Source organism: Papio anubis, chromosome 12 (assembly GCF_008728515.1).
Source record: "Papio anubis isolate 15944 chromosome 12, Panubis1.0, whole genome shotgun sequence".
Taxonomy (NCBI): Eukaryota; Metazoa; Chordata; class Mammalia; order Primates; family Cercopithecidae; genus Papio; species Papio anubis.
Window position 1 is genome coordinate 120108746 of NC_044987.1, and position 18279 is coordinate 120127024.

The following is an 18279-nucleotide window of genomic DNA, read 5'->3' on the forward strand; positions in this document are numbered from 1 at the left end:
CTGACCTCAGGTGATCCACCCGCTTCGGCCTCCCAAAGTGCTGGGATCACATGCATGAGCCACCGCACCAGGTCTGCCTTCAGCCTTTTGTACAAGGGCACAAATCCCATCGCAGAGGCTCTATCCTCATGATGGAATCACCTCCAAAAGGCCCCATCTCTTCGTGCTGCCACACCAGCGATTAAATTTCAACAAGATTTTTTTTTTTTTTTTTCTCAGACAGGACCTCACTCTGTGGCCCAGGCTGGAGAGTAGTGGCACAATCTCTGCTCACTACCACCTCTGCTTCCCAGGTTCAAGTGATTCTTATGTGTCAGCCTCCCAAGTAGCTGGGATTACAGGTGCACGCCAGCATGCCCAGCTAATTTGCGTGTGTGTGTGTGTGTGTGTGTATTTTTATTTTAGTTTTTTTTTAATAGAGACAGGGTTTCACATGTTGGCCAGACTGGCCTCAAACTCCCGGCTTCAAGTGATCTGCCTGCCTAGGCCTCCCAAAGTGCTGGAATTACAAGCACGAACCACCACGCCTGGCCAACACATGAATTTGAAGGCATATTAAGACTACAGCACCTATATGTGATGTCATTTGAACCTCTGGACACTCCCTTAACTGCAGTGATTAGGCCCACTTCAAAGTGGAGGGGGCTGCATTCATTTCCCCCGGCTGCTGCGCCGTGCCGTCATAAAGCGGGTGACTTAAACAACGGAAGTTTCTGCTCTCACAGTTCTGGAGGCCAGAAGTCTGAATTCCAGGTGTTAGCAGGGCTGTCTACCTGCAAAGGCTCTAGGGGAGGGTCCTTCCTGCCTCTCCCAGCTTCAACGGCATTCCTTGGCTTGTGGCCGCATCACTCCACTCTCAGCCCTCCATCTTCATGTGGCATTCTATCTGTGTGCACGGTGTCTCTTTTGTCTTTTCTTCAAAGGACATCTTTCAAGATTAGAGCCTCCCCAGTTAGACCTCGTCTTAACTCAGTGACAGCTGCAAAGGCTCAGTGACAGCTGCAAAGGCCCTAGTTCCAAACGATATCACATTCACAGGTTCTAGATAGACATGAATTTACGGGGCAAACGCTTTGACTCAGTACAGGAGCACTTGGAGACTTTTAAGTAAATCCTAAGTGGCCTGCCCAAGGGCACCAGCTGAGAAGAAACCCAGCCGGACTGAAACCCAGGCTCTGCAGACTGGGATGCCAGGCCCCTGCAGCGCCCTCTGGCCAGATCTGTGGCTGAGAGTGCACCGGTTTCCTTGGGGTGTCTCTCCTGGCCGAGGTCTTGTGCCTCAGTAAATGCAGACCCAAAATAAACCACCTTCTTGGGTGACTGAGAACCCGGAAGAGAATTCTGGAAACAAGTTCCATCTTGTTCATAGAAATGGTGTTGGACACAACACAAAACCCTTCCACGGGTGCGCTGTGGAAACCGTAATCGTTTGCCAATTCCCAGCTGCATGTGCTCCCTCCTCTTTTAAAGTGGATAGACGCAAGCTGTCTAGCTACTTGGCTGTCTTGTTCAAATAAATGGGATTTCATCAAATCACCCAGGAAGTGCAAAATGCAGTCTCTGGGGGGCGATGGAGCTAATACCCGTCTCAGTGCTGAAACTGTTCTCCTGTTGGCTCCTATGCTGTGGCTTTTCTACGTGGCTTTCGGTGGTGGCAAACAGCAGAGATGCGCCCAAGCGGCTGACGATTTTCATGGAAAGGTGAGGCTGCTTCAGGGCAGCACTCCGGGGCACAGGGACGGCAGGGCAGTCCTGGCTTCGTGTGGCCGGGGGCACCTGAGCAGCAGACGTGCAGGAACTCGCCACTGACACCCACCTGCGGTCTCTGGTAGCTGCTTTCTGTGGCTGCGGGAACAAATGATCACGAACAAGGTGGCTTCAAGCAACAAACCTTCCCCACAGTCCTGGAAGCCAGCGTCCAAAACGGCATCACTAGGCTGGCCCTGAGGTGTCATCAGGGCCGTGTTCCCCGGGAAGGCTCTGGGGCAGGGTCCTTCCCAGCCTCCTGGCAGCACCATTGTAACTCTGCCCCCATCCACGTCCCACTCCCAACGCCCCCACCTTCATGCAGCCGCCTTCCCTGTGTGTGTCCTCTATGAGGACCTTGGTGATGACACTGGCTTATCCAGTCCTACACTTTGGACATTGGCCCCTTCCAATCCTCACGTTAAAATGTAATCCCCAGTGTGGTGGTGTCGGGAGCGGGGCCGAGCAGGAGGTGTCCGGGCCATAGCGGTGGATCCCTCATGAACAGATCAATGCCCTCCCCTCTGAGGTGAGTGTATTAAATCAGGGTTCTCCAGAGGAACAGAACTGATAGGATATATTTACACAGGAAAGCGAGTTTTCTCACCGTCACAAGGTGAAGTCTCACAACAGGCCGTTTATAAGCTGGGGAAGAGAGGAGCAGGTCATGGCCCAGTCCAAGTCCGAAAGCCTCAAAACCAGGGAAGCTGACAGTGCAGCCTTCAGTCTGTGGCCGAAGGATCAAGAGTCCCCAGCAAGACACTGGTGTAGGTCCCAGAGTCCAAAGGCCAAACAATTTAGAGTCTGATGTCCCAGGTCAGCAGTGGAAGGAAGCGTCCAGCATGGGAGGAAGAATGAAGCCAGGAGACCCAGCAGGCAAGGTCATCCCACCTGCCTCCACCTGCTTTGTTCTTGCCGTGCTAGCAGCCAAATGGATGCTGCCCACCCATATTGAGGGTGGGTCTTCCTCTCCCAGCCCACCGACTCAAATGTCCACCTCCTCTGGCAACACCGTCACAGAAACAATACTTCCCCATCCCTGTGGGCATCCCTCAATCCAGTCAAGTTGAAGTGTAACATTAACCATCACAGAGAGCGGGTTCCTGCTCTGCGAGTTCCCACTGAGAGCTGGTTGTTAGGAAGGGCCTGGTACCTCCCTGCCAGGGAACTGGGCCAGCTCCCGCCTGTGGACTGACAGGCATGTGCACCTCTAGAAGAGCCATTTGTGTATGTGTGTGTGTCTAATAGACAGTCTTACATGAACTTTACAATTTGCCAACATCAGCTCATAGAAATTGCAATGTAGACGGCAGCACAACAGGGACGTCATCAGGGAAGAGGCGCTGCCCATGGCGCTCATCAGGGAAGAGGAAGGTCCTGGGAGAAAACGCCATGACCCTGTTCCCACATCCAAATGGATTTCCACAAAACAAGGAAGGCACAACCAAAGAGTCTTGCTGGGGCTCATTTAACCAGGAAAGAAACTCAGAAAACCACCTGGAGGGAACAGGGAAGAGAAGGGTCCATTGAACAGATTTCGTGGGTTTCTGAAAAGTGCAACGCCCGGAACCACAATGTCATCCACGGTGTCAGGCGGCCTTCATCACTGGCCGTCCCTCAGCCACACAGTTGCCTCCACCAGCGCGATCAGAGGAACGACAGAGTGCACAGCCGCTGGCAGAGTGCTCTGGCAGCCACTACCACGCGTGGCACAAGAAAATTTACTCATCCCCCTCTGGCTAAATTGCTAAATGTAGGAACTCAGTTTGGAGCTCCGTGCAAAAGGAAATCAGACGAAGGGTCTGGAGGGCAAAAGCCAGGCTCTGACGACATTTCAGGAGATCCGCCCTCACTTTCATGGGCTGAGTCCTCCGCCCAGTGAAGGCACTTGGGACAGGCCATGTCCAAAAATGCTTTGCCTGGCATCCTGGAGTGAAGAGCACAAGACGACACAGGACCATTGCCAACGATATTCCTGGGCCTCTGCCATCACTGGCTTAGCCTGCGGCAATGCTGGGGTCCATCACCTAATTGCCAGAGAACTGGAAATTCCGTTCCTTGCTTCTGGCTTCAGCCTTTCTCCTCCTCCTTCTATGTGTAGTGTTAGGAGTTAAGGAAGAACATGGGGTCTGGCATCCAGCAGCCTGTGCACTGTTCATTGTCCTTTTAGGAGCTGTGTGACCTGGGCTGTTCACCCACAGGAGACCCTGCTTCGTGGGACCACATGGAAAGGGCTCAGCACAGGACTGGGCAGGGAACCACCATGCACTGAAAGGTACCCAAACCACCAGGCACAGTGTCATTCATCAGAAAGACATCCACGTCAAGGTCTTCTTTGTCTTTTCCCTCCCATTTCATCCTTGTCCTTCCCTGCCCATTATTAAAATTGGGCCATATTAAAACGGAGCCATTCTGAACGTCTCTCAATGCCACTGCCTTTTTTTCCTGATTTTATCCACCCTTTCTTTGCTTCTGAATGTCTGGTTAGCAACTGTTGAATACAGACTGAAAACTGACAGAATGACAGCACATGGGGAGAAGGTTGCCCTCTCCAAACATACAATGCCAGGTGCTAAAGTCCCTGCATCCAAAAAACAGGGGAAGCCCCTTTCAGAATGCAGCTGCTGGGAGGCAGGAACAACTCCTCCAGTCAATTCCCCCATGCTTCGGCCAGGGTTCTCCAGAGACACAGACCCACAGGATGTGTGTGACGTGCATGTGCGTGTGTGTGTGTGTGAATATATACACCTACAAATAGATCTATATTTACGCATATGTTTGTAATATGTGTATAAGTATATATTTGTGTATGTGTACACTTTACGTGTGTGTATATGTGTATGTATATAAAGAGATTTATTTTAAGGAATTGGTTTAAATGATTGTGGAGGCTGACAAGTCCAAAATCCATAGGACAGGGCAGCAGCCTGGAAACTTAGGCAGGAGTTCATGCTGCAGTCTTAGGGCAGAATTCCTTCTTCCCTGAGAAACTTCAGTTTTGCTCTTAAGGCCTCCAACAAATCGGATGGGGCCCACCCACATCATGGAGGGCATACTTTTACTTAAAGTCAACTGACTGCTGATGTCAATCACATCTACAGAACACCTTCACGGCAACCCCCACATTAGCATCTGAGTAGATAACTGGGTGCTAGAGTCTAGCCAAGCTGACATATCAAACTACCCAACACATACAGCCCATTTCTGCCTCTCTCCCTTGCTGTAGCCCCTCCTTGGCTTGGGTCTTCTACTGTTTAGACTTCTACCCATTCTGTTTCTCTTTGTCTTCAGAATCAGGAAGTTTGCTATCTTGGACTGAGCAATCCAAAAAGCAAAGGGTCACCGATGATGTTCATTTCACACCTGGTTGCAAGAAAAGGGCCTGTCACAAAGAAGCCTCTTCCTCACCACAGATCCCAGAGCCCTGTACTGGAAGTCAGAAGGCCTGGAGACCACTGACTTATCACTGATTTTGGAATTCTTATCATCTGTCTCTCTAGATTTCCATTTCTCTCACAAACTGGGGATAAAAAAGCCAACCTCATTGGATTGCTGAACATTAAACAAGAACATATAGAAAAGCATTTGTGAACTTTAAAACTTTGTGCAAATGGAAAATTCATCACTCTCATCATCATTACCATTTTCAGTACTTTTTTTTTTTTTTTTTTTTTGAGACGGAGTTTTGCTCTTGTCACCCAGGTTATAGTGCAATGGCACGATCTTGGCTCAAGGCAACCACTGCCTCCCAGGTTCAAGCTATTCTCCTGCCCCAGCCTCCCAAGTAGCTGGGATTACAGGCATGCGCCACCACGCCCAGCTAATTTTGTATTTTTAGTAGAGATGGGGTTTCTCCATGTTGGTCAGGCTGGTCTCGAACTCCCAACCTCAGGTGGTACGCCCACCTCGACCTCCCAAAGTGCTGGGATTACAGGCGTGAGCCACTGTGCCCAGCCCATTTTCTGTATCTTAATCACCACAATCATGGCCATCATCAAAATCATCACTATTATCACCATCACCATCAATATTACCATCATCATGACCACCACCATTGCCATCAACATTACCATCATGAACACCACGACCACTATCAACATTACCATCATCATAACTACCATCACAACCATCAACGTTACCATCATCATGACCACCACCACCATCATCAACATTACCATCATGAACACTGTGACCACTATCAACATTACCATCATCATAACTACCATCACAACCATCAACGTTACCATCATCATGACCACCACCATCACCATCAACATTACCATCATGAACACCATGACCAGTATCAACGTTACCATCGTCATAACTACTATCGTTACCATCATAATGACCACCATGATCACCATTAACATGACCATCATCATCACCACCAACACCACCATCAACATCACCATCATTATCATTATCAATATCACCATCAACACCATCATTATCACCACATCATCACCATCATTCTTCAACATCCACCCAAAATGTTTAAGTGCTTCATCTCTACCTTAGATAAATCCACTTCTGTCTATCTTCTGATTCTCAAACCAGAGTAAACATTAGAATCCCTGGAGGGCTTAGGAGAACACAGAGCACTGGTCCCTGCCCCCAAGAGTTTCTGATCCAGTGGGACTGGGGTGAATCCCGAGAATCTGCCTTACTCTCAAGCTCCTAGGTCATCTGATGCTGTCTTTCCAGTATTTTAAATCATTAAGCAAGGGTCAGCCAGATGAACTCCAACAACTATCCCAAGACTTCTTAGAAAAACCTGCCTTTGCAGCACAGTTGTACATCGTCAGCACTTTCCAGATGAACATATTTGATCCCTTTGAAATGGTGCAGCCAGTCATCATTTCTCCCACAAACTCAATATTAAATGATTCATTTTTCATAACTGAGAGGGTAAGAACAACTGTGAATGAAAAATAAAAGCTGGGGATATTTTACGGGCAAAGATCCACAGAGTGAATCCAGTCTCTTTGTATTAATAAAACACAAGGCAGGAAGATAAGGAGGAGAAAGCTGGCTCCTGACAGGCACTGCCAGGGCCCATTCTGGGCACGTAGATTGGCAGAGACCTCATTCCGCCAGTTACCCGAGCAACGTCTATGGTGTACGGAGTCTGATCAGTTCAGTGACAGTGCGCATCACTTTCTTTTGGAATCATTTGTGGCACTGATTGATTGTCCTTAGCAAAATAGAGACAGATGGCACAGGGTTGGTGCTGGTGCAGTTTTGCTGCTGTGAAGGCGTACTAAGCATCCTGCCAGGTCTCACGTAATAAGGGCATCCCCATCCCCAGTGGTCACTGCGCCAGTGGCGACAAGGCTGTAATGGGGACTGACAAGGAGGGGACAGGCCACCCGAACCGACCTTTCATCCTGGCTGCCATGGAAGACTCGCTTCCCTGGAGTGCTGTGTGGTGGTTGTAGGCTACTGCCCAGGAGAGTCAGAAATGGCTTTCATATTACCCAAGTGTTTGCCTTGAGTCAACGGGCATCAGCAGCTGTTTTTTGAGCAATTTAAGCAACTATGTGACTTTTTAAAATAAAGGAACAAATAAATATATTATTTGATGCCAAAAAAAATAATGTTGAATCCAAGCCCACAAATGCATAGCTAACCCCAAAGGGGCAGACGCAGTCACACCATGAAATCAAAGAAAGCCGCAGCCTCCTCATATTCCCCACTGGAAAGAGGACATTCTCTTGGAGTGTAACTGGAATCTCTATAGACCCATCAGCAAACCAGGGACCCATTCCAACCATCTACTTTATATTAGACATTTGCAAACTGCCAGATTCAAGACTAAAATCCAGGCTCACCATGACTGAAGAGTTAAAGTAAACTCCCTAATGGTTGACATGGTTTGAATGTGTTCCTACCTAAATCTCATCTTGAATTGTAGTTCCCATAATCCCCATGTGTCATGGGAGGGACCCAGTGGGAGGTAAAGGTAACTGAATCATGGGGGCAGTTACCCCCATGCTGCCGTTCTCATGATATTGAGTGAGTTCTCATGAGATCTGATTTTATAAAGGGCTTCTCCCCCTTTTGCTCGGCACTTCTCCTTAATGCCACCATGTGAAGAAGGATGTGTCTGCTTCCCCTTCCGCCATGATTATAAGTTTCCGAGGCCTCCCGAGTCATGCTGAACTGTGAGTCAATTAAACCTGTTTCCTTTATAAACTACCCAGTGTCAGGTGTGCTTTTATTAACAGCATGAGAATGGACTAATAGTGGTTATGAAGCATCTGGGCCCAGTTGTTGGGCTGAACTCATTCAACACTACAAGCCTGTATATATTAGGAATGTCTAAGAAGAGTATTAGTAAAATCATTCGAGGAAGCCGATTCTAAACTAAAGTCCTCTCTCAGTGCAATAAGATATACAAATCATTTCCAAATGAGGAGAATCATGGAAATGTCAATTTTCAGTTCAAGTGCATTTGACTGTGTATAACATCAAAAAGCATTTCTATAACTCATGTAGCTAAAAAAATTAGCATTTAGCTTAAAATATTTTATTTCACCCTAAACAGTTCTCTGGACAACGGCATCAGAAGTAGATGAGCTCCATTTCTGTGCAACAGAATATTACCCAGCCATGAAAAGGAGTGAAGCACAGGCACAGGCTACAACGCAGGCGAGCCTCAGCGACGATGCTGAGTGACAGAAGTCAGATGCAAAATCTCATCTATTATATGACCTCGTTCATATCACACGTTCAGAATAGACAAATTCATAGAGATGGAAAGTCATGAGTGGTTTTCTAGGGGCTGGGGGAGGGGAGTGGGGAGTGGGGAGTGGCTGGTTAGTGGGTACAGGGTTTCCTTTTGGAGGCAATAAGTTCTTAGCTAGATAATGGGGATGGTTTTGCATGGCATCATGAATATACTTAATGCCACCAAAGTGTACACTTTAAAATGGTTCAAATGTTAAATGTGATGTTGTATGTATTTTGCCACAATTTTTTAAAAAGTTTAGGACCTGGGCTTGTGCATTCCACCTCAGAACACCCTGGCCCATGCTTGGCTGGGGTTGTTCTCCCTCCGCTCTGGGACAGCGGATCCTCTAGGGGTGCTGATGGAAGGCAAGTCCCCTCCCGTGTGATCCTCAGGAAGCTTGTCCCACTGGACGGAGAGGCGGCAAGGCCAGCATCTCCCAACAGCTGCATGGTTGGACGCACTTACGTCTTTGCTGCCTTTCCAGCGCTGACTGCTGCACACATTTCCACATTATTTGTGCCATTTGCTCTAACAGGAAGGAGCCAGTGCAAGCAGGCACACTGAGACAGGGCGGCAGCTTTGCACCAAGAGAGGGAGGCACCCGGAGCAGCCTCCGGATAAGAAAACATCCGCAACAGAACGAGTCAGCCTCATGTCACACATACACACATGACTGCGGAGACGCAGAACCATCACCCGCTGTGATCCACACACAGGCCTTCCTGATGCTGAGATCTCTTTTACCTGAAAGGGAGTCTGGCTGTTGTAGTTTTTTAACTCCTTATTTCCGCCTCGAAACAGAAGCACTCTGGCACAGCTATCCTGCAAACAGAAAAAGAGAAACCTGTTTGTAAAATGGTAGCACAGACATTCTCCGAAGAAATCTGTCCAGAGTCTCAAGCTCACAGGAAACCAGGGAAACCGAAGTGCAAAGTTAAAAGGGAAGGCATGTTGCTTTCATCTGGCTCCCGTATGCTGTCAGGTGAGGCTCACCTGCTGCCAACACTTCGGACAGCAGGGGGGTAGAATCTATTAAAAAAAAATAAAATAAAATAAAATAATAAATAAAAAACACCCTATGGCCAAACAATTTCACTTTTGAAGACTATATTCTATAAAAAGTCTTGCACATTGTATACAATATATAACAAGTGAAATATCTTCAATAAAATAAAGAAAGAAAGGAAGAAAGAAGAAAAAAAAGAAAAAGAAGAGAAGAAAAAATCTGGAGATAGCATACATGTTCTAAAATAGGGGAGAGTGGGGATATATTCTAGAACATTCTTCACCTAGGCAGTCTCAGGACAAAACAAGGCAGATGACTATAAACTGACAAGAAACATATCCAGAAACTTCTAAATAAAAAAGGCAAGCCTCAAAACAATAATATTTGCCAGGCGTGGTAGCTCACACCTGTACTCCCAGCACTTTGGGAGGCCGAGGCGGGTGGATCACCCGAGGTCAGGAGTTCAAGACCAGCCTGGCCAACATGGTGAAACCCCATCTCTACAAAAATACAAAAATTAGCCGGGCATGGAGGCATACGCCTGTAATCCCAGCTACTCAGGAGGCTAAGGCAGGAGAATCACTTGAACCCAGGAGGCAGAGGTTGCAGTGAGCCGAGATCGCACCCAGTGCCCTCCAGCCCAGGCAACAAAACTAAGACTTCATCTCAAAACAAAAAAACAAAACAAAAAAAACAACAAAATCCCCAGTAATACTGCTTAATTTCATTTACATTTTAAAGGCTTAAAGAGAAACTAATAAAGGCTTAAAGTCTCTATTATAGACAAGCAGGGACCATGTCTGGAAGGATATGCACCAGTTAACAGTATTTACTTTCATGGAAAGGAAAAGGATTAGGGAGAGAACAGAAATAATCTTTTTTCATTTTATTTTAATTTTTGAGACATAGTCTCGCTCTGTTGCCGGGGCTAGAGTGCAGTGGTGCAATCTTGGCTCACTGCAACCTTCATTCTCGGGCTCAGGCGGTTCTCCCCACCTCAGCCTCCTGAACAGCTGGGACAACAAGCATGTGCCACCATGCCTAGATAACTTTTTTTTTTTTTAGTAGAGACAGAGTCTCACTATATTGCCCAGGCTAGTCTAGAACTCCTGGGCTCAAGTAATCTGCAGGCCTCTGCCTCCCAAAATGCTGGGATTATAGGCGTGAACCACCATGCCTGGCCGGAGAATCTTTTTTGTTTTAATATGTGGACTTATATTATTTAATGTTGTTAAAAGCAAGCAAAAGTGTTTTTGTTTGTTTATTTGAGACAGGGTCTTATCTGTCACCCAGGCTAGAGTGCAGTGGCGATCACAGCTCACAGCACCCTTGACCTCCCACCTCAGCCTCCTGAGCACCTGGGACTACAGGGATGTGCCACCATGCCCAGCTAATTTTTTTTTTTTTTTTTTTTTTTTTTTTGTAGAGACGAGGTCCCACATGTTGTCTAGCCTGGTCTCAAACTCCTGGGCTCAAGTGATGTGCCTGCCTCAGCCTCCTGAAGTGCTGGGATTACGGGTGTGAGCCACTGCACCCAGCCTCTTACACATTTTCATAACAAAAATGAATGTGCATCCATCCACTGATTGGGCATCTACCATTTGTCCATGGGGTTGATGGAGAACTTCTCGCCAACCCCTCTGAAGCTCCCAGTGAGGACTGCAGCAGCAAATAACGACCAATAAAAAGGCAGTGGTAGAATGTTGATGTAACCAATAAAAGGCAGCAGTAGAATGTCGATGTAGCCAGTGAGGACTGCAGCAGCAAATAACGACCAATAAAAAGGCAGTGGTAGAATGTCGACGTAGCTGGACCAACTATTAGAATAATTTTGCCTCCAAATGCAGTTGGCTATTTAGAATAAGTAAACTGTTTTTGGAAGTGCATTTAAATGCTTGTGCCTCGGCAGCAGGGGCCTGACTCTGGGCTGGGGGCACCTTCTCCTACAGGACTCGGGGCCTCAGCGCAGGTGACAGCCGAAGCCTGTACTGGGCAGATCCTGGGAATTCCATCCTTACCTACCGTCTAGTGTACAGACAACAGGTGTGACCACCTGGACTCAACACCACACAAACACACACCAAATAAAGGGATATGTGGATTAAATGACCAGGGCTTCCCACCCAGGACGGCTCAGAGACCCTAGCCCGGGCCCCGGAGGAACCCCGTCCTCAGGAACAGCAAGATGCTGAGTAGACACGGCACAGGTTGTGGGACCCGGCAGATCAGCACATTTGAAAGAGAGCTGACTGGCCGGGCGCAGTGGCTCACGTCTGTAATCCCAGCACTTTGGGAGGCTGAGGTAGGCGGATCAGCTGAGGTCAGGAGTTCAAGACCAGCCTGGCCAACAACATGGTGAAACCCCGTCTCTATTAAAAATACAAAAATTAGCCGGGCGTGGTGGCAGGTGCCTGTAATCCCAACTACTCGGGAGGCTGAGGCAGGAGAATCACTTGAACCTGGGAGGCGGAGGTTGCAGTGAGCTGAGACTGCACCATGGCACTCTAGCCTGGGCAACAAGAGCGAAACTCTTGTCTCAAAATAAATAAATAAATAAAATAAAATAAAAATAAGAAAGAGAGCTGGAAATCCAGAAGGAAGTAGGGAGCAGCTGCCAACAGATCCTGAGTTTCAGTCTGGGTTAAAAAAAAAAATATTCTAAGGCTGACAGTGGTAATGGTTGATAGTGGTAATGGCCGCACAACTCTGTGAACAGACTAGCGATCATGGAGCCTCACACTTCAGATAGGTGAACTGTGTGGTGTGTGAATTACATCTTGATAGAGGGTTGCATACATATTTAAGAGGACAGATAGCAGGAAGGCGGCCACCCTGGCAGCAAGTCTTCATCCCTGGCTGGGCGGGTGGGGCAGGCCAGGAGCACACTGAGCTCTCAGGACCCGGCTGGTTTCAGGGTGGGGAGCCGACCAGGCCTTGGCTCCATGATGGTGATTATTAATGAGGGAACCACACCTTCTCCGGCAGCTGAGTGTGGGCTGTGCTCACTTGGGAGACACAGGTCAGGGGATGTGAGTTCGGTGGAAAAGGCTGTCCTGCCTCTGTGTTCTCCAGCATCCTGGGGCCTCGGTGACTGTGGCCGGCTTTGGTCACCGACCGTGTAAAAAGCCACCTGCGTACTTGGGGGTGCACTCTGCCTCAAGCCCCACTGAGGCCGCCTCTGTACAGAGTGGGGGGCTCTGGCCACAGATGCCACTGAGTCAGGCGTGAGGAATTGAGTGTGGACCGGTTCACAGACCATGCTGAGTGTTCTGTCCCACCGCCCTACAGGAAGGTCAGGCTGGTCAGAGGGGGATCCCCAGAGCCCCTGTACCAAGATTCCAATTAGAAGCAAGACCACCATGGTGTCCCCAGCTCCTGGCACAGTGGTTCTCAACTGGGGGTGATTTTGCCTTCATGAGAACATCTGGCAATGTCTGGAGACATTTTTGGCTGTCATGGCTGTGAGTGCTACTGGCACTGACTGGGTTAAGACCAGCGATGTTGTGAGGCATCCTGCAATGAATAAGACAGTCCCCCATGGCAAAAAACTGTCCAGCCCCAAACCTCAATAAAGCTGAGGTCAACAACCCCTGTCTTCATGGCTCCAAATGTTACTGATGATGGATATGAGTCATGAACAGCAGCATCTCTAGAACAGTTTCAGAACAACACAGACCACAGTCTCCTGTGTTGTTTGACATGCCACTCCCCAAGCCCACCAGGCCCTGGCCCCAGCTGGTCAGGCCTCAAGGGGACGCCAAGCCCTATGCTATTCAGGGTCTCGTCCCTGGAACGTGTCCTTGGACTCAGGGACAGCCCACCAGGTTTCACAGAAGATGCTTCACTCCTGGGGAGTGGGAAGGTGGAGGCGGCCTCTGTCACCTCTCACTACGCGGACCACGCATGTCAGCAGGGGAGGGACAAATGCCCATGTTGCTGTCAGCCTGAGGCCCATGGGGCAGAGGTGAAAGGAGAGCCGGCAAAGCCACGTGTGAGGCTCGAACAACACTGCAGATGGAGGCTGAGCTGAGAAAAAGCAAACACAAGGAAACGAGTCACTAGAAGCCCATGGTGTTTCAAAACAACGTGTGAGTCTGCAAGAACGTGCAGCAGCCGATATAGGGTGACGCTCTGCACAGGGTTTCAGGTAGAAAACCCCTGGAAAAAGCACAAATGTGGATTCCGGGTTTTACGCTGGGATTTTCATACTCTTCTAATTATTGTCATAAACATGTGTTGCTTTGAGTACAGGAAAAAATATGTAAGGGAATTTTCAAAGACACAACCGTGTTCAGCAAACAAATCTTTCATGTTTGGGGTATAATTAAACCCAGAGTTTCAAAAACAGAAAGCCCTGGTGTCCGTTCTGCCGTGCCCCGGGTCCACACCGTGGGAGGTGCAGGTCAAGACTCCGTGCCTGCTTATTTCACTTTAGGGTTGCAAACTATGGTCCTCAGGCCAAATTCTGCACATCTAATTTTGTAAATAAAGTTTTATTGGGATGCGACCACATCCACTCACCTACATATTTTCTGTAGCTGCAAAGCCTGAAGTATTTATTCTCTGGGTCTTTACAGAAAAATGGGTACCCACCCTGGTTTTTAATTAAGTAGTCCTGCATCTCCCCAACACAGTCACACGTTCACAGAAATGACCACATCGGCAGGATGCCCTAACACTAGACATTAACAACCATCTTCAGGCCCCACTTAGGCTGGTGCCAGGGAGTGCAGGGTGATAACCAGCGTCAGCTCTGAGAGAGCGGCTCTGCCTCTTGTCTTCTGAGCCTCAGTTTCCACCTTTTTAAAGTGGGGACACCGGGCTTGGTGGCAGCATAACGAGCCTGATACACCATCAATGACACAGGTAGGGGTCTCCTTCCACCCTCAGCAATGCCTTGTCCTTGGAAAGTGACCCCTGACCCCCAGGAGAGGGGCCCACCCATATGAGTACAGCGCCTCCGAGTCCCAGCCACATGGACCCATCGGGTGTTACCAGGAAACTGGGAATGGTGAGTTTCTGCGGGTGACCGGCATTTCAAGAGATGCACGGAACGCAGCCTTCTCCACCGGGATAAGGCAGAGTATGGAGAGCACTGGCCGGGCCTCTGGTTTTTCCAGTCCTGACCTAGCCCTTCCCTGCTCTGCCTCAGCTGCAGGACTTGCCCTGTGTCCTGATCATGAGTCCAGAATTTCCCATCAAATCACCCCCAGTGGGGTCCTGTTAATTCCAACCCAAAGAGTCTTTCTTTTTTTCTTTTCTTGCGACAGGGTCTTGCTCTGGTGCAATCTGAGCTCACCGCAACCTCTACCTCCCAGGCCCAAGCGATCCTCCACCTCAGACTCTTAAGTAGCTAGGATTACAGGCTTGCACCACCATGCCTCGCTAATTTTTGTATTTTCTGTAGAGACAGGGTTTCACCATGTTTCCCAGGCTGGTCTTGATCTTATGGGCTCAAGCAATCTGTCCACCTCGGCCTCCTAAAGTGCTGAGATGACATGCGTGAGCCACTGCACCCAGCCCAAAGTATTTACTAAAATCACAGTATTATCAGGCTACGGTGAGCAACACTTTGTTTTTCACTTTGGTAAGAGAGAAAACAAAGAGGAGGAGAGACCACTCGGCCAGGAGAATGGGGCGATGGCTTTCAGCCAGTTCCCATCTTCTGGGGCGTGGGGGGGGGGCAGGAAAGAGAGAATAGGGCAGCAAGGGAGGAGGGACTTCATGGGGGTGGGCAACCGTGGGGACGTGAAGGCTGGTCCCTGGGGGTCTTGCTCACCCGTTTGCTCTGGGCTCTAACTGCACCCTGGCCCAGTGGCCTAGAAGAACCATCCAGCACTGACAAGACCCAGATGGCTGAGAGCGGCCTGGCAAACTGGAATTCAGAATACAAGAGGCCTGCTCAGGGAGGAGCCTGGGGACACTCTTCCTCTTATTTCTCAGTAAGAACCTTTTCTGAAAATTCCCTATTATAGGCTGGGCATGGTGGCTCACACTTGTAATCTCAACACTTTGGGAGGCTGAGGCGGGAGAATTGCTTGAGTCCAGGAGTTTCGGACCAGCCTGGGCAACATAGCAAGACCCCATCTCTACATAAAATGAAAACAATTAGCCAGGCGTGGTGGTGCGTGCCTGTAGTCCCAGCTACTTGGGAGGCTGAGGCAGGAGGATCCCTTGAGCCCAAGAGGTCGCGGCTGCAGTGAGCTGTGATTGTGCCACTGCACTCCAGCCTGGGTGACAGAGCAAGACCCTGTCTCAAAAAAAAAAAAAAAAAGAGAGAGAGAGAGAAAGAAAGAAAGAGAGAGAGAAAGCAAAAGAGCGGGGGAGGGAAAAGAAAGAAAAGAAAAAAGAAAAGAAAATTCCCTATTATAAAGGACACGTATTTCCAACAAAAAGCTAAGAATAAACCCTCGGCAGACACTGCCATTCCAGGGGAATACAGGCAGGACCTAAGAAAAATCCTCCACTACCTCCGCTCACTCAGTGACTTTGACTGAGTCAGTATCACACCTCCGACCCATTACTGCAGTGTTTCCCAGATGTCAAAAAGAGATCAGGTTCCAGTTCGTTATTTTGAAGTGCAAGGGTACATGGTTCACTTGGCTTAATAACAATGACAACTCCATATATGTGTGCATATCACACACGTGTCTGTGTACACGTGTGTGAACATGTACGTGTTTTGCAGTTCAAAACACACATCTACCCGCTCCTTCTGATTTAACTCTCAAGGGATGGGAGAACTCTCTGCCAGGGGAAACAGGAGGCCCATTTTACAGACAAGGTTAATGTGAAAAACTGCGAAGACTTGCGGCTTCGGAAAGGAGGAGAAAGGAAAAACTGTGATCCAGGAGGTGCTGGTGGGAGCTTTCGGTTCCCTTGCGAGGCTGCTGGCTGCCCTGGATTCCTTTCAGAGGTGTATCTTATCTGACAGGTCTTTATCCTTTTAAATAATTCAGCGAAGTATAAATATAGAAGCAATTGGAATGCTTTTTGAAGACCCAAGCATCAAGAAGAATATCATTTTCACTGCCACTTTTTCTCTTGGCATGAATTTTCCGAGACACTTCCCTTAATAAATGTACCTCCCACCGAAGGAACATTCCTGGGGCTCGCACTGTGCCCACCGAGAACACAGTGTGCCTGGAGGTCCCATCAGCTGCTGGACCCCCAGGCCCCATGATTTCCATTCACAGATGAACACCTGCAGTTCCCACCAGCAAATGGATTCCCCAGACCCCATCATTTCCATTTACAGATGAAGAGACAGACGGAGAAAGCTGCTCATCGATGCACGCAGTGAGTCCTCACGGAGCTGCCAGGTACCGTCCTAGTCCCTGGAGACACAGATGCAAACCAGAAAGTCAAGGTCTCTGCCAGGCTTGGGCTGGAGAGGGGCACAGGAAACAACGACACCGCCTCAGGACGGGTGGGTCTGATGCAGACAGTGGAGAAGGTGTGGCTGGCTGGGCAAGCTGAGCCCTGGGATGGGAGGAGAGACAGCCAGAGGAGGCAGAGGCCATCCCATAGTAGAAACCAGCGAGGGGCCGGGAGGCAAGAAGGCAGTGGTAGGGCCAGGCTGCAACAAGCTGGGACGAGCTGGGCTGGACAGGAGAGAAGGGCACAGGACACAAGTCCTGGGTTATGCAAAGTGGGTTCTCAGCAGAGGAGGGACGAAGAACTCGGGTGACAGAAAGTGGATTTGAGGGAAGACAGACTGAAAGGGAAGACAGAGACTGGACAGTGAATACGCAGTCCTGGGGAGAGATGGCAGGGCCCCAGGCAAGGGTGAGAGGGGTGGTGGGGACAAGACGGGTGGAGGAGACAAGAGGGGTAGACGGGCCCGGAGAGGGTGGAGAGGGAACAGACAAGCCCCGGGATGAGAGGGACAGTGAGAAACAGGAGGCTGCCAGGTTTCAGGCCTGAGCTCCAGGGGAAGGGCATTATTTACAGAGTGGGGAGCAGTTGCCGCAGTGGAGGCTCCTAAGAGGTCAGCACATGGGGACACGGGCCAGGAGCAAACATCACTGCCAGAGCTCAGGGCAGAAGTGAGCTGGGAGACCCTGACTGGGGACTCTTGGGGTTTTCTGGAAGGTGTGCAAGGACACAGACAGGCCCGCCTGAGGTCACCTCGGGAGTCACTGCAGGAGGGAACCTGGGTAACGGGAGTGTGCAGTGCAGACGCCGAGAGTTGCCACAGAGACGTTGAGCTGGATGGGGACAGAGGCGGGACCATGGAAGTGCCATGTGGGTGTGACTGGCTTTGAGCAAGCAGGGACGGGAATGTCACGACCTCCTGTCAGTGAGACGTGCAGGAGGTGGGAGGCCATGTGCGCAGAGCTCTCTCAGGAAGATGAGCAGTGAGGGGGGAAGCTGGGGAGGGTGTGCAGAGCTCCCAGGAAGATGTGCAGTGAGTGGGGAAGTTGCAGGGAGGGGTGCAGAGCTCTCAGGGAGAATGCAGTGGGAGTGGGAGTTGGGGGTGGGTGCGGGACTCACGGGAGATGAGCAGTATGAGGGGAAGCAGGGGAGGGTGTGCAGGAGGCTCTCAGGAAGATGTGGTGGGGAAGTTGGGGGTGGGTGCGGGACTCTCCCGGGGAGAAGATAACGTAAAACTTCGGGAAGAGAACAATCGTCGAGAAAGTTAGAGGTGGAATGCGGACTCTGAAGATAAACAATTAAAGAAACTCGAGGAAAGTGTACAAACAAAGGCAATGAGTCGAGAGGTCTGAAGGAAGGGTGCAGAAACTGCGTGGTGAGGGTTAGGTGGGGTCAGGACGGTGAAACGTGGAAGCGA

The 18279-nt window shown here is 49.5% G+C and overlaps 1 protein-coding gene across 8 annotated transcripts in view; it reads right to left on the reverse strand.

Moving 5' to 3' along the window:
- Positions 1 to 18279, reverse strand: part of SHANK2 (SH3 and multiple ankyrin repeat domains 2) — a 661289-nt gene that overhangs the window by 485536 nt on the left and 157474 nt on the right. For all 8 annotated transcript variants that reach the window (XM_031653797.1, XM_031653801.1, XM_031653800.1 and 5 more), the window contains exon 10: positions 9224 to 9301. In XM_031653797.1, the coding sequence (XP_031509657.1) occupies positions 9224 to 9301 (78 nt within the window). The remainder of the gene's footprint in view (positions 1 to 9223; positions 9302 to 18279) is intronic.